This window comes from Cupressus sempervirens, chromosome 11 (genome assembly GCF_028749045.1).
Source record: "Cupressus sempervirens isolate cs-2001-9-10 chromosome 11, ASM2874904v1, whole genome shotgun sequence".
Classification (NCBI taxonomy): domain Eukaryota; kingdom Viridiplantae; phylum Streptophyta; class Pinopsida; order Cupressales; family Cupressaceae; genus Cupressus; species Cupressus sempervirens.
This window is the reverse complement of record NC_143128.1, coordinates 645,891,966-645,919,067: the sequence shown is the minus strand read 5'-3', so window position 1 is coordinate 645,919,067 and position 27,102 is coordinate 645,891,966. Positions and strand designations below refer to the sequence as shown.

Here is a 27,102-nt window from a genome sequence, read left to right as displayed (position 1 = left end):
TCATAATTATCATCTTCACTTCTTGGGTAAGTTTGGAGAGTACATGTGCCTCTATTTGGTTTGAGAGTTTATCGGATCTAATTTGCAATATGTGTGGATAATCTTTCGGTTTGATCCAAGTTGGGGAATGGCGGGGAGAGACACTTCGCCCTGATCTATTCATTTCAGCAGGCCCTTGCTAAGAGAAACCTGTTCTCTTCAAACAAGATTATGGCAGCAGTGATTGAGGTAAAATAAAAAGCAAAAGGCCAATGCTGATCAAAGGTCAGATGTGTACTTGGAGGCACCCAAGGAGAGTTCAATATTGGATTAAAATCTAGAAAAATTGAAAGACAATATATAATAATATAAAAAGTAAACCTTATCTACTTGAGGAGATCCTGCAGATTCCTTAGGGCCCAGCCATCCCTTAAACATTATCAAGACATGTGAGACAGGAATGTGAGCCTCAATCTGGTCCTGGGAGCTACTTTTTTAGTCTTTACAGGAAAACAGAGTAGAGGAAAGATCTTTTAAGGTGGTCCTCAAGCACCAGCAAAGGCCCTGTTTAAGTTGGGTTTTTTCCCCTTGCTATGTGTGTTCAAAAGGTTTTGATATCTCATCAGGCAATTGCCATGAATTCCCAAGGTAATAGCTACTCATGGTCCTTCCACTTATCCCAAGATATGCATGATAGGGAAGGATCATACTCCTCTCTGAAGGTTTGAAATGGCAACAAGTACCAAGTTATGATTATCCTCTTTTCACTTGTAGGCTGTAATGAATATGATCGCCTTGTTTAAGAAAGTCATTTCACATCATATCAAATGGTCATGAATAAAATTATCTTGTTGGAGAATGTCCTTTCACCTTAAATCAAAGAGTTAATTTGAAGTGATAGCATGACAGAAACAGAAGGCTTCCAAAATCCAGAGAAGAAATTCACTCAAAATCCCATAAAGAAAAATGGAGAACCCTAAGCAAAGAAAGTTAGATCCACAACCAAGTGTAATGTACCCTTTAGGGACTTTACTCTAATTTGCCCTAGAATTCCCAAATAAAGTATGAAGTATACTTAGAAATGTAAACTTCCAACTTAATGCCTTGATTTAGAGCCTGCAACCAGGTGAATTATCATTATGAAAGATGAATGAACCTATAATCTGCAATGTTATAGATGGAATTCATATCATCATCATAACTTACTGCTTAGATAATGTGTATGTGAGAATTCAATAATTACTTATCTAAAAGCCTATTCTCGTTATGAGTCCCTTGGAAATACATACAAGGCATCTCAAGCTTACTCCTTTCTATCAAGCCCAAGAGCACACAATGACACCCGCCATTCAGACTCCCAGCACCACTTTGGGTTACTCTACTTGAATGGAACCTTATGCCAATTCCATCCTCTACTACATATTCCGTCATAATGTGCATAAGGATTCCCTTAAGGCTTTTTCAAATTACCTATCCATGTTATGAAGCAACATGGAATATCATACAAGGCACCTTGACCCTATCAATCAAGCCTAGGTTTGGCCTCCTAGCCCCACTCAAGGTGACTACTACTCAAATGGACCCTTATGTTACTTGAATTCCTTGTATGTACATTGTCCCTCCATAATGGGATGGCGGATTGGCTAAATCGGGAATGTAATACATTATACTTCATATCAATTTCTTGAACAATATGCAAATTGTTTGTTGTAACATTTTCACACCATCGCCTCATTGCAAATGGAGACCTATTATGACGTTATCACACATTGCTCTATTACAAATGGGAACCCCTAGCTTTCCGCTTTTTAGGGTTTTATTCTGTTCTTGTTTCAATCTTTGGTCTTTTGCAAGTGAAAATTTACGAGTTCATTCCAAGTTCAGGAATGTTATTAAAAGTGAAAAAGAGAAAGCATAAACAAAATGAATTTTGATATCACAAAAGTGTTCGGAAAGGCCAAGGGATGAAGATTGACATTGCTTAGGGTCAATTTTGACAGCCACTTTTTTCAAAAATTGCTTTTTCGCTTTTTGCTTTTTTAGAAGTTTCTTTTTGGCATTTTGGGGCCAATCCAAGAGTCTTCTTTTTTGTTTTCTTTTTCTAGATTTAGAGAGTTTCTTTATTGCCTTTTTGAAATTTCTATTTCCAGAAGTCTCTGTTTTGGGAAGGCAAAAAGTTGTGAAATTGCCCAAATGAAAAATTCTTGTTTTCAACTTCAAGTTTGTTTGTGCTTTTGTGAAAAAAGCATGAAAAGTGGTGAAATTTTTCAGATGTTGAAACAAGGAAAGGTATTTGTAATTGTGAAAATTCTTGGGAAATCCTTGTTCCAATATCAAATTAAACGAGGAAATGTCAAAAAAATAGCTATGGAAAGGAACAATGATGGAAGTGTGCTAAAAACTGGAATTTCGCTTAGTCTTAAAAAATTTAGGATCTTCCAAAATCCGGAACCTCCATTATGACTCCTGGATCTAAAACCAATCTCAAACATCTTGACAGTACTTATATAAAATATAACTTAAAGTATGACTTATACTTGCATGTTATATTTTATACAAAAAATTGCCCATGAAGAGAAATTCCTCAAAGTCCCTTCACACATGACACTTCTAGAATAGAGCACAAATGGTTTAACTTAAGGAAGCTTCTACAAGAATATAAGGGTAGCCACATAAGAGCTTCTAGAAGAAAGCAAACAAAAGTTAGGGATTTCAATTAAACCGTTCCTTTGCTCTCATCCACGAATTCACAAAATGCCATGGCATTGGAACAAAAATATCTAATGGACCGTTGGAAAACAAAATCACCGAACCGTTCGAACAAAGCAAATGCAACCATATCTACTGAGTCGTTGGCCAAAAAAACTTGAAGCATTTATTTGCCGACTACCAAAAGAAATCAATTAAAAAATTAAAAAAAAACAAAATACATGATCTTGGCATAGTATTCATTTCACAAAAAGAAAATTGTAACTCTGAAACTAGGAGTATTTTTTAGGTTGCAGAGTAAGGTAGAGATTTTGGGCAATTTCGGATCATTTCTTGGAAGTTTCCTAATTGCTGAGAATTTTTCATTTGAAATTTTTTTTTTTTCAGATTTCTTTGATAATTTTCAAAGTGTTATCTATTTTGACTGACAGGTTTTGACACTTTTATGCAGCCTTGAAGAAATTTTCATTCCAAATTCAAGATTTCAATCTCAAAATTTCACAGTTGGGGCAGAATTTATTGTTTCAGAATCAAATTTTCAAGAATTTTTGACAAAGTCATCTTTGATTTTCATGCTTTCAGTTCTAATTTTTGATTGAAAGTTCATTTTTTTATAAAATTGAAGGTGAGATAAGTACAAAAAATGTAGGGAAATCAGAATTAGACTTAAAAATCCATACTTCGCATTTGAAAAACCCACATCCTCTCTTAACTTAGAAGTTTTTATCTTTTCTCAAACCTGGTTGAAATCCACCTCAATTTGGGAGAAAAATCAAGAGGAAAGCTAGAGGAGATGGACTTTGAAAGTTTAGTGGAAAGCATTCAAAACATTGTTTAAGTGTTTGAAAATCCCTAATTAAACACAATGTTCACCTTTAAAAATGAGAAATTTGTGTAAGGCGTGGCAAAATAAATCCTTGTGGTCTGACCTCACATGAAGGAAATCCACATCAGTGAAGTTCAAATCTAGTCAAGAATTACAAATTCGTTGAGTATCAAGAGAGAAATGATGAAGTTTAATCACAAGATGGAAATTCCAGAGTTCTGCACAAAGAAAATATGTTTAAGGCATGGCTAATTACACAAACACACATGAACTTTGCATAAGTTCGGAAGGCTTAGAAAATTGCTAAGTGTTTGAAGTTCCTTGAACAGACCTAAAGTACGCCCTCTCTAACATGGAAGAATTCCTAAATCATTATGACATCTACCTTGAAAAGAGGATGAGAAATTTGTCTAAGGGTGGATAAATTCCACAAACTCACAGGACACTCACCCCTATCAGGAAGAAAATTACTCGTTCCAAGCTCAAGTCTGCTCAAACAAAGGAGCTCCGAGATTAGCTAAGTATCCAAAAAATACTCAATCCATAAGCACAAGCAAAGTCCACTCATCTTAGGATGACTTAAATTGCCTAAGTGAATGAAAAGGGATGGGTGGTCGTCTTCAAAACACAATGAGAATTTAGAAATTTCAGTGGTTTAGGCACTTGGGCCTATTCAACAATCTTGAATGCTTCCAGAACTAGGCTTAACAAGTCTACCTTCAAGAATACTAAATGATGAATTTTTTTTAATAGGGCTTTCAATTGCTTGAATTCAAAGAACCCTAAGGCTTTACTTCAATCCCCTTACTCCATTTGACAAAGTTCCCACAAACTGTTCACAGAGACCTAATATCCTGCCTAGTAGCCTGCAGCAGTCTTAGAATGTGAATAACTCTGATTTTCCTCAAAACACCTGACAAGAAAATGTCATTTAAAGACACCCTTTACAAAGTTCTTTGACTTATCAAAAGCTTTCATATGCTTGTTTTGGACCAACACACCTATCCTTGACTGTACCCCTGTTTTTAATGCATAAAAATAACCCAATTTACAAAGGAAGTACCCCTCGATGATCTCCTATCAACCCCAACTCCTGGACAGTGTCTAGTTATGCCTTAAAATGGCCAAATCCAAAAGGAATTAGACTCCAGTGCTCTGCAACCTAGAAAACCCCAAATTGTGCCCACAAACCCTTGTAATCTAGGGCCTCCTCAAACTTCCGGTTCTACACACTCCTAAACCAAATTGATGATGGATTCACCATCAAATACACATTGTGCAACGTTCCCAATCACAAAATATACTCCTTGTCCGATCAGATTAGCCACTGCTATACCCGATCCACCATTTTTGCTGTTTTTCCTTCACTATTCTTCACTGTGATCACTCAAATCCCGCTCAATCCTGCATATGCACAGTTAATAACATATAATACATGTTAGATCAATTCATTCCATGAATATCAGGCCTCCATACTCATGGAATGGTTCCCATTTCCTTAGAATCCTACTGTGGCAATAAAACAAATTGAAGAAAGATTACAGTTATTCAACTGGCACAGCAGTGAATTCAAGATGACGTGAAATTCATCAAATAGACAAGGTAATTGGTTAATAAAGCTCTGTCACTGCATATATGCATTAACCAATTCGAATTTAGATTTTAGAAATGAATGTAATTGCAGAAAACAGGGAAAACTTTATTATTCAAATGTTCACCAATTCATACACCAGTTCTCTGCTGTCCCCTCTAAATATATAAGACTCCAAAATAGCTTCTCCAAACTGATTCAACCAACTCTCATCAGTTGGGTTGAATGTTTAGTTCTTAACAAAACCCTAAACACTAACTCCCTCCAAACACATTCCTAGCCGTTTATGTTTAGATATTTGAATTTTTGAATAACAAAAAGGCTTTATTTGAATATCTAACCTTTCCCTAAATATTCCATAAGGTCCTAGACCTATCCCATGCCCATCCTAACTTCTAAAACATAATCATTACAATCCAACCCTAGTGCTTTGGACAATCTTAGTCCATTATAATCAAGCTTTTGGTCCTTTTAAGGACATTACAAACACATTTGATTCATTACATCAATCTGATCAATTGAAAATCATTATAGACTTGAGGACTTGCCAATTAATCTCCTGACTTAGATTGGGCTTTCCATTCCTCTGATTTCCTTTGGATGTCTTCATAGTCTGCATCTCTTGATTGGTTGTGTATGGTGCTCCTGCACCACTAAGTATTGATGTGAGTTTTGTTCCATTACAACTTACCAAACTGAAAACTTAATAGTCCACTTTGAAATCCCAGATTTCCAACTCTCTTGAATAAGGATGCTCATATGCTAAACAAAGTAGATGAATTATGTGATTGAATAAAACAACCTCAAGGTTCCTTCTTAATCGTGGGTTTTCACTCAATTTTGTGATGTGATATGTTGGTTATCACAAAGGGACTTACATTATTCATTCATTGGATATTGACTACATTAACAACTTGCAACCAAATAACTTGCAAGGGAAATTCTATCCAACCCTCTAAATATGAGATAATGTTAATGATGGGGTGAGCCTTTAACCAATTCTTACTTTGCTGTGTCAACTAAACATAGGTGGGTGCTATCTTCTATGGGTGCGGGAAGGATTTTCACATTGTCAATATTCATCCAAATAACCTATGAAGACGCAATCCAAATGAACATCTCCAAAAGAAGTCAAACAATTAAACAATTACAACTTAGGCCTGAATCTAACTTTGCACTATTACTTACAATCAGCGAGTACCAAATGGTATAGGCACTAATTTCACCATTAATCGTCATTTAGAAATACTTTCCATTCATCTACTTCTACTTAACATCAAATGAAATCTAATCTGAGTGAGGAATTAAAGAAGCCATGCAATACTCCAAAGCAACAAAAATAATCCGCCATGAAGACCAACACAAAATCAACAATTAATTTGATAGCATTATGGCAACAATTTCAACAAATCTCCTCCTACTGTACTCTCTTACTAATGTTCTCTCGAGTGAATCTGAAATCTAACCCTTCACAAATGAGAAAGCCTTGGCCTTCTAATAGTTATTTAATTACAACGAAGGGCCAAGATTCACCCATTACAAACCCGAAATTGAGTTGCTACTCTATTGACCAATTACATGAAGGCACCACAAAGCCATAAAGAAAATAACAAATGTTTTTGAGAGCCAATGAGAAAATTGTATACTTGGAATAGTATGACTGAATGTTCCTAGACATATGTTAGTGAAATTTTCTGATTGGTTTTAGACAAGTAGGTGCCACCTCAGCATCCTTATCTTGTAGACTTGATAAATTTCTTCATGATGAGAAAATATCTCTTGATACTCAAAATTTACTAAGCCTTCAATTATGATGGCATATTTGCAGATTGCTTCATCTTCACAAATTTTCTCCATTTTCATTCTTGAAAAGTTTTTCATTGCCATGATTTGAACTTTCTTGCACTCCATGTACTTGAATCTTGAACTTTTTTGAAGAGATGAAATCCTTCATGTAGTTGGATCCTTCAAAATGAATTTGGATTTCTGGAAGAAACTCAAGTTGGTGATAAATTTCTTGCTTGTCAATTCTGGTTTTTCCTTGTCCCTGTTGTTGAGGAATGATCACTGCAAATGTAATAACATTGCCTATTATTTTTGTGTGTTCCAAAGGCAGCGATCTCTCTTGTATTTATATTGTGGATGAAACAAGGAGAGACGTGTCTCTTCATGGAACATATCTATTCATTAACACAGTGTTTTATCATTAGTAATTATTAGACAATTGTTAATTTTATATGATTATACATATGTATCGATTGATTGTCTAATGATTACTAATTAGAATGATTAACTAGTAATCATAACAATGTATCTCATGGTTAAATTAATCCGTCTGAAGCTGCAACATTGACACTCCCTATTAGCTAGGAATGATTGTTACAGAATTAACATACCTTGCTCTCAAGCAATATAGAGAGATGTCGTCTCAATATAATATTCTTGGAAATGGCGTCGACTAAAGCTACAACATTAACACTCCCTCTTGGCTGGGAAAGACTATTACAGAATTAACACACCTTGCTCTCAAGAAATACAGAGAGATATCATCTCAATATGATATTCTTGGAAATGGTGTATTTAAGGATATCAACATATACACACCAAATAAGATGTTATCTTTCGATATCATTAGAAGTATGATTCAACAAAGAATATCAATCACATGATATTCATCATACTTATATTTTCATGGCACGTCCATGAATATCTGTGATCATGAGATATTCAACATAATGATATCATCTCATGATATTGGAGTAATGGCAAGTCACGTGATATTTACCAAGTACTCAAAGTAACGGCCTCAAAATATCAAGTCGCATGATATTCACCAAGTACTTAGATGTTCATAAGGTATGTGCACACGTATCACCTTGTTATTCTTACCATAGGAACATCATAATCATGGTTTGTTTACGGATGTTAATCTACCACGATATATATCTATAGTATATACAATACAACACAGATATCTATTAGATGATATCTATATCTCAATTGATATTGATTTACAAGATATAATCTATCATAATCTTCTTAGACATCAATCATCTGATATCCATAATGAATGAAGGTTAGACTATTGTAAGATCATCACTTTACTATAGTAACCACAAACAAACAACAATGAAAGATCATCACTTTCTACGATGTTTCCACGAAGTCATGTAGTAACTCACATGACATCCACCATGAACATTTCCAAAGGGTGGAACAAAGGCTTTCACCTCAAACTTCTCTCCCACAGAAAAGGATGCGTTAAGGTACATCTCAAATAATCACTGATGTTGAGGCTCCCTCTCACTAACCGCTCTGATCCATAACTCCAAGCTTGTCTTCAATAAAGTGTAAACTTCACTTTGGCAAAAGGCTTGGGGAAACTATCGATTATCAAATTTCCAGTAATAATGTACTCTAAATTAATAGTATTCCAAGTATACATCTACGGTTTAGGCATTCACATAAAGACCTTCATGAATCATAATCCTTTGATTGCTATAGTTTCTTGATCACTATAGAGTCCATCTCGGCATGGCCCACTCAAACTGAAAAAATATGATCAAGATCCTCAAAAGTTAACTAAAGCATATCCTCTATCTACTCCCTTTGTCACAAAAGTATACTTGATTCATAGTAACATGAGTGAATATACTGAACTTGTGGATTTATTTTTAGTCTTGGCAACATTAGACATTAAAGATAATGTGGTTCCCTTCTAAAGCTTCAAGTTCATGGATCAACCTCCTAACTTTTTTGTCCAAGGTTTCCTCTAATGAAATGTTGGGCTCCCTTTTGTTATAGAAGGATACATTATCTAGCATGATCAACATATGACCAATGACTCTAGATCCAAAACCACTTTGGAATAGTTGTCATAAGATTGAGTCTTGCACAATATTTGTTGGCATGCTTTATGTATCATTCTTCTTTTCCTGCAAGAACACCCTTGAGGACAAAGGAAAAGATCAAGGCAAATAGCTCTTATAGTACATATAGAAATACAAATAAGAGAGAGACTACCGTGAGTAGATAAATGTATTACTCATGGATAAGAAATACTTATCTGCACATCAACATCCTTGAGACAAGTTGCTCCAACGAAGGTCCATATGCATCAACTCAGAAAACACCTCCATATAAGCATTTGTCAAACAATGGGAATGGAACATTGGTTATTATGCCCCCCCACAATGTAAAATTCACACTTATTCTTTTATTAGGACAAAAATCACCAGCCTTCTTGAGCTTTGAACCTAGCATACTCTGAGCTTAAATTTCGTTGCATCACAATATTGGCATTTAATCATTTGGGTATGACTTGATGCCATGTTAAGGATTTCAATGTATATTTTAATTCTCTATTTTGCTTTGGCAAGCATCCTAATATGCAAAGTTTAATAGAAGAGTCCTAACATCTTTTTCGTATCATTGCTTTACTATTACTCCATTGCAACCCATACTTAAACACAATATTATTCTATTTATATCTTCATATCTCACCAAGAGACATTTATGCACCTCTTTGCTAATAGATCACACTATTTCATTAACAAACATTAATGTCTTTAAAAACCATCATTCAAACAATTGGCTTGCCCTCTGTGCGCATATTTCATCGAGCCTTGTCACGTATAGTAATCATCATTCAAACAATTGACTTGCCCTCTGTGTGCATATTTCATTGAGCCTTGTCACAAATAGTCGTCATGCTTGATAATGTTGAGTCTGATCGGAGACAACCTGAACAAATATCACCTTTTATTGTCTAATTTGCATTCATTCCCTGTTCCACAACTCTCATTATGCATTGCTGGGACAATTTGTAGATTTGGCTTTCTTCCTAATCTTGCCCTCTCTTTTTTCTTTTTTTTACTATGCTTCCATGTCACATTTAGCACATGTCTTTAACAGTGGATTCTCAAAGCAGCTGACAAAGGAACCCCTCTTTATATCGCTGGAACAAAAAGGCTTACACATTGCTCCATCATAAGGCACCAATGGATGCCCATATCCTATTAGAAGCTTCTCATTGGGATGGTATAGATATGTTGGTGAAGCTTGTTGAAATGGGTTTGACACCTGCCAAGCACATACATTGTTTACTTCAGACTCTTCCACCAAATCACTTTGTGCATATGCAGAAATCTTAGCAAATAATGAAACTATATTTCATTTAAGTTGTTTACAATGTTGTTCACATGCTCTATTTATGTTCTATCCAAGGTTTACATTATGGACAGTGGAGAAGAAAATCTAGCAAATACCCTATCAGAAGTCCAGTTGGATGCATGAACTATTAATGATAGCATGAAATATGCTTTTGAAAGCTCCCATGTTTTTCATTTGCTATCATCAACAATTATTGTTCTTAAATATGTGTAAACCATCTTCTTTCTTGCAAACTAGGGCGCAACTTCCCTCTCTACTCAAGAGCTTGTTTGCACTTTCATTGGGCCAATGGTAGAGTGATTCTTTTGTACTATATCTCACTGACATGGAAACTTCTTTCATTGTGGAACATTTTATTTGCTCACTGGATCCCAAATAATCCTTTATCAAGCCAACAAGTGAAACAAAACACAAAGCATTTCATGCATGCGTTATCTTTCCATATTTTGATGTTGAATGGAAAACATATCAAATGTTAGGAGCCCAAAAACTCGGCCAAGTATCTCATATCTCTTGTTGAATGCGCCAGCAAAATCATTTCATGTATTTTCACAAGACCTAAACATTATTCTTATGAGATCACAGACAATTTAAATGCTAAATCACTATTTCCACATTTTGCATGCATATGTACACGAGAATTTCCCATTATAACATCTAGTAGAATCATCCCCCGCTATGCTTCTATTGATGTCCATGCTCTATTTGAAAACATTTAATTTTTGGTGCACTGACTGGAAAATGACAATACATGCTGTCATATCTGCTTTCGCACCTGCCAATTGTGTTTGCTAAAAAGATTCAACGCATTTCTTTTGAAGGTTTCTATTTTTTTTAACAAATACACTTGCATATCACATAGGCATTGGCTTCCATGTTATTTATGAAACCCCTTCCAAATATTTTAATCTTCATCTATAAGTTCCAGCAATAATAAAGGAGATTTTATGCGTAAATCTTCCGACGATGAACTTCTCCAATGTGTCCACCATTCAAATAAATCTTTCTACAAATTTATCTCCACCATAGGTGCAATCTCACGGGAGAGAAATTTTGCTGACAAAAATGCAGATTCAGGTAGAAGGGTTCAAAAAACTGAAGAGTTTGTATCCAAAGGATCATGATTTTGGTAAAGCTTGGAAAACTTGTACAAAACCTATTACTCTAGACAAAACCATGTGGTTGGATTTCATCATCCAGGATGGTATGTTATTCTAAGGCAGTTAGTTGTGCATTCCAAGGAGTTCTATGAGGGAGAATCTAATCAAGGACAAGCATAGTGAAGGGTTGGTTGGACATTTTGGTCTAGATAAAACCATTGCTCAAGTTAGTGAGAACTATTACAAGCCACGGTTACAACAAGATGTCAAGAAGTTTGTACGGAGTTGCAAAGTATGTCAAAGGGCAAAAGGAGCAAAGCAGAATACAAGGTTATATCAGCTATTACCTACACCAGAGAAGTCATGGGAGGACATCAGTGTGGACTTTGTTCTTGGCTTACCAAGGACTCAAGGAGGCCTTCATTCAATTTTTGTAGTGGTTAACAAGTTTTCAAAGATGGCACATTACATTCCCTATAGGGAGACTAATGACGTTGATCATGTGGCAGAATTGTTTTTCAAAGAAGTGGTGAGATTGCATGGTCTACCATAGAGCATAGTTTCAAATCGAGACACCAAGTTTGTTGGGTACTTTTGGGGCACATTGTGGAAGAAGTTAAAGACAGGTTTGAAGTTCAACTCATCACATCATCTACAGGCTGATGAACAAACAAAGGTGGTGAACAGGAATTTGGGCAATTTGCTGAGATGTTGGTTGGAGAGAAGCCAACGCGATAGAATTTGATTTTACCACAAACAGAATTTGCATATAATAGTTTTGTTAACAGGAGCGCTAGTAAATCACCATTCCAGATAGTGTATGCAAGTAGTCCCAAAAATGCTTCTGAATTAAGGAAGTTGGACAAGGGTGAGATAAGTAATGTTGAAGTTGAGGATTTTGCAGATCGCTTGAAGAACATTCATGAGGAGGTGAGGAAACACGTTACCAAAATGAATACACTACAAGACTAACGAAGACGAGAAAAGGAGACAATGAATTTCAGTTTCGAGATGAAGTCATGGTTCATTTGAGAAAGGAGAAATTTCCAGTAGGAACATACAATAAGTTGAAAATGAAGAAGTTTAAAGTATGTAATATATTGAAAAAGCATGATTCAAAAAATGTCTATGAAGTAGAGTTGCCCAGTGAACTAAATATTTCACCAATATTTAACATTTCAAATCTAACAGAGTATCATGAAGGAGATGTTGAAGATGAGGTAACAGAAATACAGTGGAATATTTCGACAACTACTTCAACCACAAAAGAGATTGAAGATATACTAGTCAATCGTGTTGGCAAAAGCACAAGGAACATGGCATATAAAGAATATCTGGACAAATGGAAAGGACAACCTATAGAAGATTCATCATGGCTAACAAGGGAGGATGTTAACCATCTTGGTTTCCCTCTTAACACTTGAGACATGACAAGATCACTTCTCAAATTACCCCAGGTATCTAATGCAAGAGTATCCTGGGTGTAAGGGAAATCTTGCATCACCCAAAAATATTTTTGTTTTTGTCTTTGAATAAGGGTAGTTGCTATTTGTAGGAACTTACTATTTTTAGTAAGTTGGCCATACAAGCTCATAATACTCTAATTTCACAGGTGGAGGTTCATCTTAGATATATCAATCTAGCAGTTGAGTTTCATTGCCATACCATCTGTATTAGTGAAGTTATTGAGGATTTTTGGTACAAATTCTTTAAGCTCAATTTTGAAGGCCTTAGAGGTTCTGAAACGAGGTCAAACCCCAACTGACAGCGCTATGTAGTCAAGGGGTTATAGATCAAGAGTTGTCATTTCCAAAAAGTGGTTATAATAGCTAATTGGCGCTAAAGTTCAAAAGTTATGGTCTCTAAGAATTGGCTACCTACTATTATAATTTGAAATTATTTTGAGTCGGCTCTAATGTATTGAAATGTGAAAAATGAAATAATTTAGGGTTGGTTGGCCTTAAGGGTTAGGGCTAAATTTCTAGAACCTTCTTGGGCAATGGAAAATTGCCTCTATAGGAAGGCCTATAGGTTTGTCTAGGGCAATTTTGGGTAGTTATTGGTGGCTCTGTCTTCCAAAATATGTAAGGAAAAAGCCCATATGGCTTCGCATGTTGTATTTTTGAAATCTATAATTCTAGACTTTTGGAGATAATAAGAAGCCCACTTTCCATTCATGCAAATTGTTGTTGTTTCTCTATTTTTGTTATGTGTTTGTGGCATTAAGGAGAGCGCCCTTCATCAAAGATGTTGTTGGTCAATTATGGCAAAACTTATGTTCATACCTTTTGGTACTTGTTAATTGCATGTTATAGTGTAAGGTTGGTCTAAACTAATTGTAGACACTTAACTTCAACTAGAAATGTTCATTTGGATTGCGTCACTATTGGGTATTTTAATGAGTGTTGACAATATGAAAGTCATGCTCACATCCTTAAAAGATTGCACCATCCTTCCCATAGTTGATTTGGTGAACCAAGGATTGGTTTAGTCTCACCTCACCATCAATATTGTCGTGAATTGTTTAAGTTAAATTAGATTCCTAAACCCAACTTCCCTTTGCAAATTGTTCATTAGAAATAGTTGAAGACCTCAAATGCCAAATCTTTCATCATTTGCAAAGTCAATAGCTTGTCCATTGAATGAATAGCTTAAGTCCCTACATAGTCACCAAGAAACCACATCGTAAAGCTGAATTGTGTCCAACAAGAATAGGAACCTTGCGAGTCACCTCTATGACCTTTTTTGCAATCTTTAGCATATGTGGTGTCTTCATGCAAGAGAGGATTTGATATTTGGTGTTTCATCTTTGAATACCAAGTGTTTTATCCTACATGTTAGAGTGGTTGCAAAACTCATGTCAACTATAGTTTGTTACTCGCAATAATGTAAGTCACATATTCCTTCTTTGATCTCCTTTTTGTTGTTCTTTCATGCCCTTCCTTCAATCTGTGCTCTGCCTTATATATCCTCAAGAAAGTATTAAGAGTCGCCCTTTTTACTAATCCTACCACTCTTTAGGAACAATGTGTCTCTTCTTAATTACCTGTTGCTTCTCTAGTTAATCCTTAGTCACCTTTAATTTGTCTTTGTCTAATATAGTCATTGTTTACAAATTGCAACCACTATCCATATTTTGATTAATATTATTTTGAAAGATGCTCATTACTGTTGCAAATGTTACCACTCTATTAATGTCTATAGTCATAAAAATCACTACTCCACATAACTATAAGTGTTATTTGTGTATATGTTAAACCAAACATTGAGGTTGAATTAGAATGATAGGATAGAGTCTATATTTTCTCTTTCTATTTGCCTAGACTCAATTAGATAACAAAAAATTGTTAAGTCTTACAAAATAAGTCAAATATTTTGAATTTACTTGATGCTTAATGTGTTATAGCCGGATTGTGACTCGTACAAATTCTTCCTTAGGCAACGAGGTCATGAGGTCATGACAATCTACCCCTCCAAAAAAAAAAAATTCCTCAAGCAATGATAGTTTAAAGTTCTAAACTAATCCTTAGATCTTCCTTATGATATATTGGCTTTTGTTGTGCAACTCGAACATTATATCAAGGCAATTCATAATTTTACGACAAGTTTTCTCTCATCAAATTGCTTGAAAATGTAGAGGATTGATTTGACCCAATGTATGCACAATATCATGGATATATCTTTGTGTTAAGACAAGAACTTAACATTTATTAAGATGAGGACTAGAAGTATGACACACATCTATGTAATGTTTAATGGAAAGGATTTTTGTTCGGTTGACAAGGAAGCCTTAGCGTCTATATTACAATTATTTATTGTGGAGATGGGTGGCATAATCCATTTTTGGTGTAAGGGTGCCAAAACTACTATATCTATTCCTCCACAAAGCTACTAGATTTCTTTTTGCTTCTTCATCAAACATTGCTTCTCTATTACGTGCTTCGCTTCTCTTTCCAGGCGCGTCCCAATTTCCATTCTTCTTTGCATTTAAAACACAAATCCAAGACTTTCCATTGTCTTTTAAGTTTTTCCTAGTTAAAAATGTGCCCTTGTTCAGTTTTTTCCTTGAACTTGAAACATATTCCATTTTCCAAGCATTTCTTCTTTCTTTGTAAGGTATTAAAGATTTTTGGCCTTATTCCTTTTTACAAAAGGGTATTAAGAAGTTGATTCTTTGTATTTGTCCTTTGTAGGTATGATGTCTGATTTCAGCACCTTCTAGATTGCATCCTCAAGAGATGTAGGATGTAGAGCACTTACCAAGCCACGGATAGTTTTTTTTAATCCCTTGACAAATAGGAACTACTTCGAGATACTTCCAGTACCATAGCTAAAAGTTCTTGGAATTTAGTAGCATACTCTTCTATTGTTCCATGTTTCCTAATTTGAGCTAGTTCCTTAAGGTACCACTCTAGGTGTTTTTTCTCAAACCTTCAATAATTTTTTGAGTGAATTCATCATGTGTCATTATATGTTTTTAGCCTTGGGTAACAAGACCATGACGCCACCAATCATAGGTAGTTCCTTTGAAGTGAAGTATGGTAAATTTTATAACATTTTCATTTGTCAGGGGACTAAGTGAGAGGCAGGTATCCATCTTTTGCACCCATGAACGCATCGTGACTTTTATGGATCCATTAAAATTAGAAAGGGTTATTTTACTCAACCTTCGTTCCAAATTCTTGTTGGGTTGTTTTCTTTTCCTATTTGGAGATAGTAAGCATTTTAATATCACAATAATCCTTATAAAATACATTCCTCCTAATTTGGGATCAAATCTTGAGTATGCTTCTACAATTTCATCAATACCATCCATTGGTTGATCTTTTGCTTATTCCTTTACTATGTGTTCTTCCCTAGGTAGGAAGATAGGTCTTGGCGGACTCGGGTTTGATACCCCTATTGAGATGTTAAAGTTTTCAGAATAGTCACTCTCATTTGTTTGGTTAGGTCAAGGATAAAAATTACTTATTTTTTGGATGGCGTGGAGTAGAAGTTGGGTTGTTCTTTCATTTCTTTCATTTTACTCTTTGAGAACTTGTTTGTTCCATGAAGGCCGTCAATTTGTTGGTCAATTGTTCACTCATGGTGTTATCTTGTGGATGTAAGTTTCTTCATTTCTCTTTCCAAAGCCCTTTGAACCATTTGGCTGCATTGCCTCAACTACCTTACATAGGATGGGAGGATGGAAGCTCTAATACCAATTGTAATGTCCCCTATTGGAACTTTAGTCTAATTTATCCTAATTCCCAAATAAGGTATGGACTTTCGAGTATTCTTAGAAACATAAATTCCAGCTAAATTTATGTCTTTGCATAGAGCCTACAACCAGGTTAGTTATCATTATAAACGATGAATAAACATATAATCACCAATGTTATAGCTGGAATTCTAATCATCATTATAATTTACATAGTGGTATGTGGGTATTCAATAATTATTTCCCTAATAATATATTCTCATTATGAGTCCCTTGGAAATACATATAAGATGGAAATACATATAAGATGCATCAAGCTTACTCCTTTCTGTTAAGCCCAAGGGCACAAAATGACACCTATCATTTGGCCTCCTGGCTCCACTTGAGGCTTTTCTACTTGAATTGAACCTTATGCTTCTTGCATTCCTTATTTTATATTTCATCATAATGTGCATGTAGATTCCCTTAAGGCTTTTCCCAATGACCTATCTACGTTGTAAAGCACTGTGGGATATCATATAAGGCACCTCAAGCCAATCCATCAAGCCCAGAAGCATGACACGACACCCACAATTCAACCTCCCAACCCCACTCAAGGTTACTACTAATTGAATGGACCCTTATGCTACTTGCATTCCTTGTATGTACACTCTCCCCTCCATAATGGGACAGTGGATTGGCTCTAAGCTTTAAAGGAATCTTCATCATCATTAAATACACACAAACACATACATAAATGTACACACACATGCAGAGATACATACACAAACACGCAAATTCACATACACATACACACACAAACAAATACATACACATATACACACAAATTTACACACACGCATAAGCATGTACACACATAGACACATATACACATTGACACACACAAACATACACGCATGCACACACACACAGACATACAAATACACAAACACACTCCCTCTTTGATCTCCTTTTTGTTCTTCTTTCATGCCCTTCCTTCAATCCATAGCCTTCCTTTTATATCTGCAAGAGAGGATGAAGAGTCACCCTTTTTATCAATCATGCCACTCTTTAGAAACAATATTTATTTTCTTAATTAATCACTACCTCTTCAATCTGATACAGGAGCATCCTAGGCTTGCTTGCAATCCTGCATGTTTGGAGGGATTTTGGTTAAGTGTTGAGGAGCATCGAGCTTGGATTTTGGTGGAGTTATGCTTTCATGGTTAGGGATGTGCTGGAAACACATTAGGGAACCTTTTCTCATGAGTGCATAGAGATTGGATGGATTGAGTTAAAATTTGAGTTGTTTTTACCTGGCTGTTGGAACTGTGTTTTCTAGTTTCTGGGTGTCTGTTGCAGGCTGTGTAACTAATTTTGCGCAATGAATGAGAGGATGTGCCTTTCAAGGATTGAAGAGGGCCTAGAGTACTATCTCTGGCGCAAGTTCTAATTATTTATAAGTTGGGAGATGTGGCAATTCTTCCGGAGTATCAATTTTTGGAAGTTTTGAGCGACAATATTCTGTGCTTAACTTTTGGAATGGATGCGCACTTATCCTTGATGAATCAGCCTTTGCGCCTTTCAAAGGTTGTAGAGGACCTAAAGTTATACCTTTGGTTTGAAGCACGAGTTCTAATTCAATCATAGCTAGGAGATATCGCGGTTTTGCTCGGATATCGATTTCTAGACATTTAGTTGTTGTTGCAGGCCGACTTGTGGCTTAGTTGGTATAAGTAGGGGGTCTTGTGGAGTCTTTTCTTCATTGAGTTGGGATAGAAGGAAGGATAGATGCGAATTTGAAATGCTAGAGTTGCAACTTAGGAACTATAGGATCTCTTGGTGGACCTGAGGGTACAAGTGTGGATTCTTCTTGGCATTCTTATCTAGTTGTGTATCTAGACTAGCTGAAATTGGTTTTGTAAGTTGGATCTTGTTGGATCTTGCAGAACTAATTTTGTAATTGCTTTTTGTAATTGGCCCTAACCCGGAAGGCCTTACAGCCGAGCATATTGCATGTAATCAGTTATATTTTATGAACAAATTATTGTAATTTGGTATCAGATCTTGCATTATTATTGTGTTTCCGTTGTGTGGTTATTTGCTGGGGCTAGGACATCTCCTTTGGGAATTCTCCTACCTTACACTGCATCAGATGGTATCAAAGCCGAGGTTGTTACTGAGTGTGTTGACTGATCCCCGAAGCTGAGGTAGTTTACACCAGGATTTGCAAAGAAAAGAAGGTTGATCTTGTGGCTGATTGATCTTCTGGATTGGTAGATTTGTTGCTTAGGGTTTGCTAAATTTTGGAAGATGCCTCCAAGAAGATTGGACCCTAGGCCAATTGATGATCTTAGTGATCTTGTAGAAGAAACAGATCTCAGAGAAGGCTAAAGCAGATTTCAGGTCTAAGATGGAGGAGGTTAAAGCCAGTTTTAGATCTCAGATAGCATTAATGAAGAGTGACATGATTGCTGAAATTGTCAGTGCTTTAGGTGGTATACCTAGGCATGTGGGTACTGAAGGTGGTTATGAAGAATTGGCCGAAGACTTTGAAGTTGTTGGATCGAGTAGTGAGGACAGAATTGATCGTGTGGAAAGACCTATTGGACTTAGGGCTAGTTAGTTTGCTTGACCTGGATCCCGGTTGAAGCTGAAGCATAAGATGGAGGATTCTAATTTCTCGGGTACTTTGAATCCTAAAGAACTTATTGATTGGATTGGTGAATTGGAAGACTCCTTTGAGCTTGAGGATATTGAGGATCCACTCAAAGTGAGGTTGGCACAAACTAAGTTGAAGGGACATGCTACTCTTTGGTGGAAAGAACTACAAAGAGATAGAGAAGAGGAAGGTGAAATGAAGATCACTAAGATCACTAGATGGAGATTGATGGTGACTAAGTTGAAAGCTAAGTTCATTCCTGTTGATTATGAACTTGAGTTGTTGCAGAATCTAAAATAGAAAGATATGACTATGAAAGATTACACCGAGGAGTTCTACAAGTTGACTATTCAGTCTAAGCATAGAGAATTGTCAAAAGAGAAGGTAGCTCGGTATATTAATAGTTTGAGATTCAATATTCAAGATGAGGTTGGTATGCTGAATATTTCTTCAGTTGAGGATGCTTATCAGTATGCTTTGAGGGCAGAGGAGAAGCTAAAGAGGTAGAATCAAGGTAGTTCCCGAGGGAAGGAGAAGTTGGATAGCTCAGCGCAAGCTAAACCGAAAACCGAAGGTGAACCAAAACCTATTGAACAGAAACGAAGGACAGGTGGAGGTGGGTTCAAAGGTAATTGTTTCAAGTGCGATCAAGAAGGGCATCAATCTTTTGAATGTCCGATTGAGAGGACAACTCCTGTTGTGAATGAGGTTGCAGTCCAGGACAATCAGCCTAAGCAAGGAGAGAGTTTGCTGGCTCGGCAAGTACTAATTGGTGTGAAGACATTGGATTCTTGTCAAAGGACTAGTTTGTTCAGGACTTGTTGCAATTCTGGTGGCAAAATTTGCAAGGTGATTGTGGATGGTGGTAGTACTGATAACCTTGTTGCTGAAGAGATGGTTTAGAAACTTGGTTTGAAGTGAGTGAGACATCCTTATCCTTATAGGATTGGCTGGTTGCAAGGTGAGCATGCTTTGGAAGTAAGGGCGCAATGCCTTGTTGATTTATAGAGTGGGCAGTATAAGGACCAAGTGTTGTGTGATATTGTGGATATGAACAATTGTCATGTATTACTTGGCAAACCTTGGCAGTATGATTGCAAGGTTGTGCATAATTGTGTTAGGAATGTGTTTACTATTGAGAAAGGTGGTAGGAAGTTTTCTCTGATTCCTTTGCAAAATGAAGAGCTCGGTAGGAGGAACCTGAGTATTGGCAGCCGAGTTGAGTTGGCAGATTCTAAGAAGGTTGGAGATCAGCATGGAAATAAGACATATGGAACACGTGCTAGATGTGAAGAAGAAGAAAAACAAGGGAAAGAGTGTGCAAGTTGAAGACTCAGAGGACATGTATGTGAAGAACCAGTTTGGGATTTATGTGCTGAATCCCAAAAGATGTTCTTCCAATTGCTAGAACATCTTTTCAAACCTGGGGTGTCTGATGCAGCAACATCCTAGGCTTGCTTGCAATCCTGCATGTTTGGAGGGATTTTGGTTAAGTGTTGAGGAGCATCGAGCTTGGATTTTGGTGCAGTTATGCTTTCATGGTTAGGCATGTGTTGGAGACACACTGGGGAACCTTTCCTCATGATTGCATAGAGATGATGGATTGAGATGAAATTTGAGTTGTTTTTACCTTGCTGTTGGAACTGTGTTTTCTAGTTCCTGGGTGCCTATTGCAGGCTGTGTAACTAATTTTGCTCAATGAATGGGAGGATGCACCTTTCAGGGATTGAAACGGGCCTAGAGTACTATCTTTGGTTAAAGGTGCAAGTTCTAATTATTTATAAGTTGGGAGATCTGGCAATTCTCCCAGAGTATCAATTTCTGAAAGTTTTGCGCGACAATTTTATGCGCTTGACTTATAGGCCGACTTGTGGCTCTTCAAGTATTTAATGTTAAGTTTTATTTAATTTGTAATTACTAGGCCAACTTGTGGCTTTGTTGGCATAAGGAGGAGTCTTTTATTCACTGAGTTGGGATAGAAGGATAGATGCGAATTTGAAAAGCTAGAGCTGCAGCTTAGGAACTAGAGGATCTCTTAGTGGACCTGAGGGTACAAGTGTGGATTCTTCTTGGTGCTCTTATCCAGTTGTGTATCTGGACTAGCTGAGATTGGTTTTGTAAGTTGGATCTTGTTGGATCTTGCAGCACTGATTTTGTAATTGCTTTTTGTAATTGGCCCTAACCCGGAAGTTCTTACAATCAGGCATATTGCATGTAATCAGTTATATTCTATGAACAAATTATTGTAATTTGGTATCAGATCTTGCATTATTATTGTGTTCCCACTGTGTGGTGCATTATTATTGTGTTTGCATTTTGTGGTTATTTGCTAGGGGCTAGGACATCTCCTTTAGGGATTCTCCTGCCTTGCACTGCATCACAATCACTCCTTGTTGCCTTTATTTTGTCTTTGTCTAATACAGTCATTGTTTACTAATTGCAAACATTGACCATATTGTGAATAATATTATTTTGAACACCACTCATTACCACGTCAAATCTTACCACTCTATCCCTCTCTGCAATAATAAATCATTGCTCCACAATAATCATATGCGCCCTTTGATTATATAAAATATATTATACTAAGCATCAAAGTTGAATTGGATCAATAGGATAGAGTCAGTATTTTCTTTCCATTTGCTTTGGAGGCATTAGATTACAAGAAAATGTAGAATCTATTTTTCTTAATTTATTCAATGATTAATGTGTTATAGCTAAGGTCATGTTAAATTGTTGTCAATTGCCAATCATTGGTTTTAATTGTTGATTGATAGGCAGATTTTAATTGTTAATTCTATTCTTCCTTGGACAAGGTCATAACAAGAAGGAATGCTTTCACAACTCTAGAAGAAGAGTTTCGTTGTGAAAGTCAGCATAAACAAGTAAAGGATATGAGGATACTTTTATGAAAGGGCATGATCTAGATCTAACACTCAAGAATAGTTCAAGCATTATCATGAAGAGGAGAAAGAGAAAAGTAAGCTCAACAACTAGTAAAGAGTAAGTGACTATGGCATATGATTGAGGGTGCACAAGAGTAACACAAGCCAAAATTTCGAAGCTCCCTCTTTTAAGCAGAAAGAAAAAAATGCACAAAGAATCATGAATGGGAGCAAAAAACTAAACAAGTTATAGTGTATAGAACGATATTCATGACAAAATCAACCAAAAAACACCGAGATAGAGTCCATTTCTTTCTAGCTCTGAAATCCCAACTAGAAGATGTTAAGGATTTGATCAAAAAGCTTGGGCAATTCAATTGGGGAAAAACATAGAAGGCAACCACAAGCCTTTCCTTGGCTAAGACAAAAAAAAATGAACAATTAAGTTGTGTTTTTGGTCTTTCAATGTTTCAAATAAAAATATCTACTAGACTTATGTGAAGAAGGCATAATATGCTCAACATAAGCTTGTACATAAATATGGAAAAGAAAAGAAAACTTTGAATGCATACCAAAAGGCAAGGACTATGAAGTATAAATGCATACAAACATAAAAATTGTGGTTGCATTCACTATAAAAGTATTCATGGATATATATGCGTCCATGTATGTTTGCTACATAAATAGTTATGATCAGAGAAAGACATCCATGTACGCTCATATATAGAGAGAGGGCAGGAAGGGGAGGGGTGCATAAGGGGAAAGGCTGGAGCATTGTGTTTTCATTTTTTGATAATATAAGCATAGGCGTCCATATGTATATACTTATATATGTGTATAAAAATGTGTATATGTGTGATTTATATATATGTGAGTGAGAATACTGAAGCATATTACCAGATTACATACAAAGAAATCATTATTATGGAAGAGGAAGCAAAAAACCCAGACAATAAAATATTTGAGCACAAATTAGTTGGAAAGAAATACTACAAAGAATAGATTGGAAAATGCAATATCAAGAAGACACTGATTTACTTGGTAAAACCTTGACAAAACATCAAGGAAACATCCACAGGGCAAGGTATCGGTACTCTTAATGCTCAATAAAAACAATTTACAATCTAGATGGCCGCTGCTATCATAATTGCTCTTGCAATTTGCAACTCACAATTTAATAATTAAACCCATTTCTTTGTCTTTGCCCTCACATGCAACATTGATATATACTTATATACTGGATAAACTTCTAGAAGCAACTACCATCAACATAGAAAAACCGGATTTATTCCTTTTTTCAACATAGAAATAACCCCTCTTTATTCCTTTGAAGAAAGAAGCAATTTCCTTTCATAGATAAAGCTATTTTCTTTCTAAAACTGACATAAGGTGCTTTCTTGATTTTTTCTTGTTTCATGTTTTATTGTTTTATAGCTTTATTGCTACATTGTTGTCACAATCCAACAATCTCAACCTTGACAACAATTTACCTGATCCCTCTTTATGCATACCGAGGTGTAGGCTCCTCAGACATCCTACAAAAATCTCATGTCTCTAAGACAAATCCAAGCCTTACCTAAATCTCCAAGTAACCATGAGTACCTCTAATCGACCAAACCATGTTAATATCCAACTGCAACACTACACTCTCATGAAGCTTCAGTGCAAATGACCAATGTACTCTACACCAACAGAACTTCCCAAACAAGATCAATATCATAATCTAACCATCTCCTCACACAAAGATTGCATGTTCCAATGAACATACCACACTCTCACGAGCACTTGTCATGCCAAAACTCTGATACACAATCAAAAGTCCACCATGGCACTTGACACCAAAACATCCTTTAAACCAAGGAGTGCCCACAGCTTTTTTGAAACAGGAAAACTGCAAGACCTTACATAAAACAAACAGTTAAATCATTTTGTGTTTTCATGTAACCAAGGAGAGAAATCATGAATCCAGCATAAGCATTCCATGTCATAATCCAAAATCTCCACACAACCAGGATGTCAACACCCATCCAACATGAACACCTCCTCGTTGCTATTGTTTCCTCTCTGACATTATTGAAATGATAAAGAACCAACACCCTATCTTCCCAGGCCTCTTGAGAGATATCTACAGATTTCTTTAACTTCCCACTGATGCCTTTTGCAATCCTTGTTGCGCTAACAAATCGTGCATCTTGAGCTTCTATAGCTCAAAACTATTCTTTCCATTAAATTTCTCCACCTCAAACCTTTCATTTCAAACCTTTGTCATTTGATGGGGCAAATTCAACACCAAATTCTAACACAGCCATTGCAAAAAATAATCGCTCTTATACCACTTGTTGTAGAAGCCGAAGCAAAATAACACAGACGATAAAAATATTGCAGCACAAATTAGTTGCAAAGAAATAATACAAAGAATAAATTAGAAAATAGAATAACAAAAAGACTGATTTATGTGGTAAAACCTTGACAGAACATCAAAAAAACATCCACTGGGCAAGGTATTAGTACTCTTATCGCTCAGCAAAAACAATTCAAAATCCGGATAGCTGTTGCTATTATAATTGCTCTTGCAATTTGCAACTCACATTCTCTTGCAATTTACAATTCACAATTTGAAAACTAACCCATTTCCATGTCTTTTCCTTCACAAGCAACATGGATATATACTAGATAAACTTCTAGAAGCAACTACCACCAACATAGGAAAAAGCAGAATTATTTATTCCTTCGACGTAGGAAAAGCTTGCTTTATTCCTTTGAAGAATTTAGCAATTTCCATCTCTTTCTTTCTAAATCTGAGATAAGATATGCTTTTGTTTCCTTGTTTTATTGTTTTATCGTTTATTGCTGCATTGTTGTCACAATCCAACAATCACAACAATAGATTTAGAAAACCTGCGCGTCATTTCTCAAATTACTAATTTTTATAGGAAGAAATTAGTAAAGCATTATTAAATGATGTGCACAAGATTTTAAAGACCTCGGATTATGAAAAACATGAATGCCAAAACATGGAACTTGTAAGAGATGAGATTTATTTCATGGGGAATATATTCAAGAGTATTGTCAAACGAGCATAGGTCGCAGAAAAAATGAATATCATTTAACAAGGATTTAAGAAACAGGTATCCTTCTACTAGACACGGAGTTGGATTAAAAAGGTATTGATGTATACATACCATAAACCGTGGGAGATGGTAGAGCGGGACTCGCTCCTCCTGCCAAATGACATGACGCAACCCCACATCTCCCTTGTTTTTCCTTTACGACTGAAATGTATCGTCTAGATTTAAATAACCCATTTTTTCTCTGCAGCAAAATTTGAGAACCGCCTAGGCAATTCACGTGGCACTGAATTCCCAACGCAATTTTTGAAGTTCCTGACAATGCCCAAAATGAATAAATAGTATTTCGTTGCCAACCTGAATATGGGTTTGCAGAATGATCGTTTGCGGGTATCTTACCATTCGAGAGGGTGTTGGGAATAAAATTGAAATTAGTGGGCTTGGCGATGGAAATAGCAGCAGCAGCAATTTGAAGGCGACCGGTACCCTGATATGAACGCTGAACAGGAGAAGCACCGACATATGAGCGTTGAAAAGGACGAAATCCCAACGCTAATCCCATCATTGAAAAGAGAGTATTTCTGCTCTTCAAATTTGTGAAGTCGAGGTTCCAGACCTACATGGAGGACTCGGGCTCTGTACTTTTCCCTCGGAATTTATCTCCTGGCACAAAACACCACTCAATGTGTTGGAAGAAACCCTTGGCTAAACAGCCCAAAATATGCAACTGATTTGACCATATTTTAAATTTATTTATTGATTAATTTAAAAGTCACAAATCATTGTTTTTTATTTAGTTAATAAATTTTTCAAATAGTCAAATCACCTGCATAATAATACATAGACGTTTCTGACTTACAAGAATGCTTGTAAAAGCATTCTAGAATCCTCTTTATTGCACTCTTCCTTAAATAAGCTAATCAAATGAATACAAGTTCTAGTAAGATTTTCTAGATACGATGAATAGAGCATGATTCTAAATATTGATATTAAAAATTTGTACACTATCATATCTAGAAGCATGTTAGCAATTATTAGTTCCTACCAAGGCACGATACTATAGCATTCATTGAAATGCAACTGTTTCATTTAAGTGTTCAATAAGATTTGAGTATTTTTTGACAATTTTTTAGATCTCTAAAGTTTTAATATATATTGAAGTTTTTAGAATTATAGAGAAAACATTTATCTTCAATATGATTGGCTGCTTTTTGCTACAGTGGTGTTTTTGGCTAACTTAGGAACTTTATACATTCCAATGTGGAAAAAAAAATGAGTAATAAATAAAGTTGAAAAAGCACCATAAAGCACCATAACATTTCAAACTCTTAATTACTATTTTGAGTCCTTAGTCTTACACTTTTTTTGATATGTTCTTTTGTATTGTTTCCCTCAACTTTATTTCCATTTCAATTTTCCATGACCTTTTTTATTTTGCATTCACATGTTATATTCTTATACCTAAAACCTTCAGTGTTTTGCATCCTCAGAGTTTTATAGTAATGAGAAAAGGTTATTTTTATTATTTCCATGTTGTTTGTTTCAACTTTAGTTTCTTGTAGCCTTCCTATATTGTTTTACATCATCGTGTTTTGTCTTCCCCCTCTTAATGTTTCACATCCTTGCTATTTTACAAGTCCAACTAAATTATCAAAAAAAAAAACACACAAAAAATTGCATTTAGGGAAGCAAGTTACTTTTGTTCGAGCATCATTGTTATCTTCCTCAATGCATTATCATTCAATATAAAAATGCATAACAATTTCTCAACATCAAGCATCACTTTAGGAAATAATGTGGTTAGTTTGATCTATTTCATAGTTTCCCATATTCCAAAATACTTCGATTATAAGTTACCATCTTGAATTTATAATCTAAAAGTGTGACATTGTAATCTTATCAAAGGCTAGATTGAGTAGTAAGACATTATG

The 27,102-nt window shown here is 35.8% G+C and overlaps 1 protein-coding gene across 14 annotated transcripts in view; it reads right to left on the bottom strand.

Moving 5' to 3' along the window:
- Window positions 1-25,861, bottom strand: part of LOC149531417 (1-acyl-sn-glycerol-3-phosphate acyltransferase BAT2, chloroplastic-like) — a 224,817-nt gene extending 198,956 nt beyond the window's left edge. For all 14 annotated transcript variants that reach the window (XM_089811179.1, XM_089811178.1, XM_089811174.1 and 11 more), the window contains exons 1-2: window positions 25,571-25,861; window positions 25,286-25,486 (exon numbers count right to left, since the gene is read on the bottom strand). In XM_089811179.1, the coding sequence (XP_089667305.1) occupies window positions 25,286-25,486; window positions 25,571-25,736 (367 nt within the window). In that variant the 5' untranslated portion in view covers window positions 25,737-25,861. The remainder of the gene's footprint in view (window positions 1-25,285; window positions 25,487-25,570) is intronic.
- Between the last annotated feature and the right edge of the window lie 1,241 nt (window positions 25,862-27,102).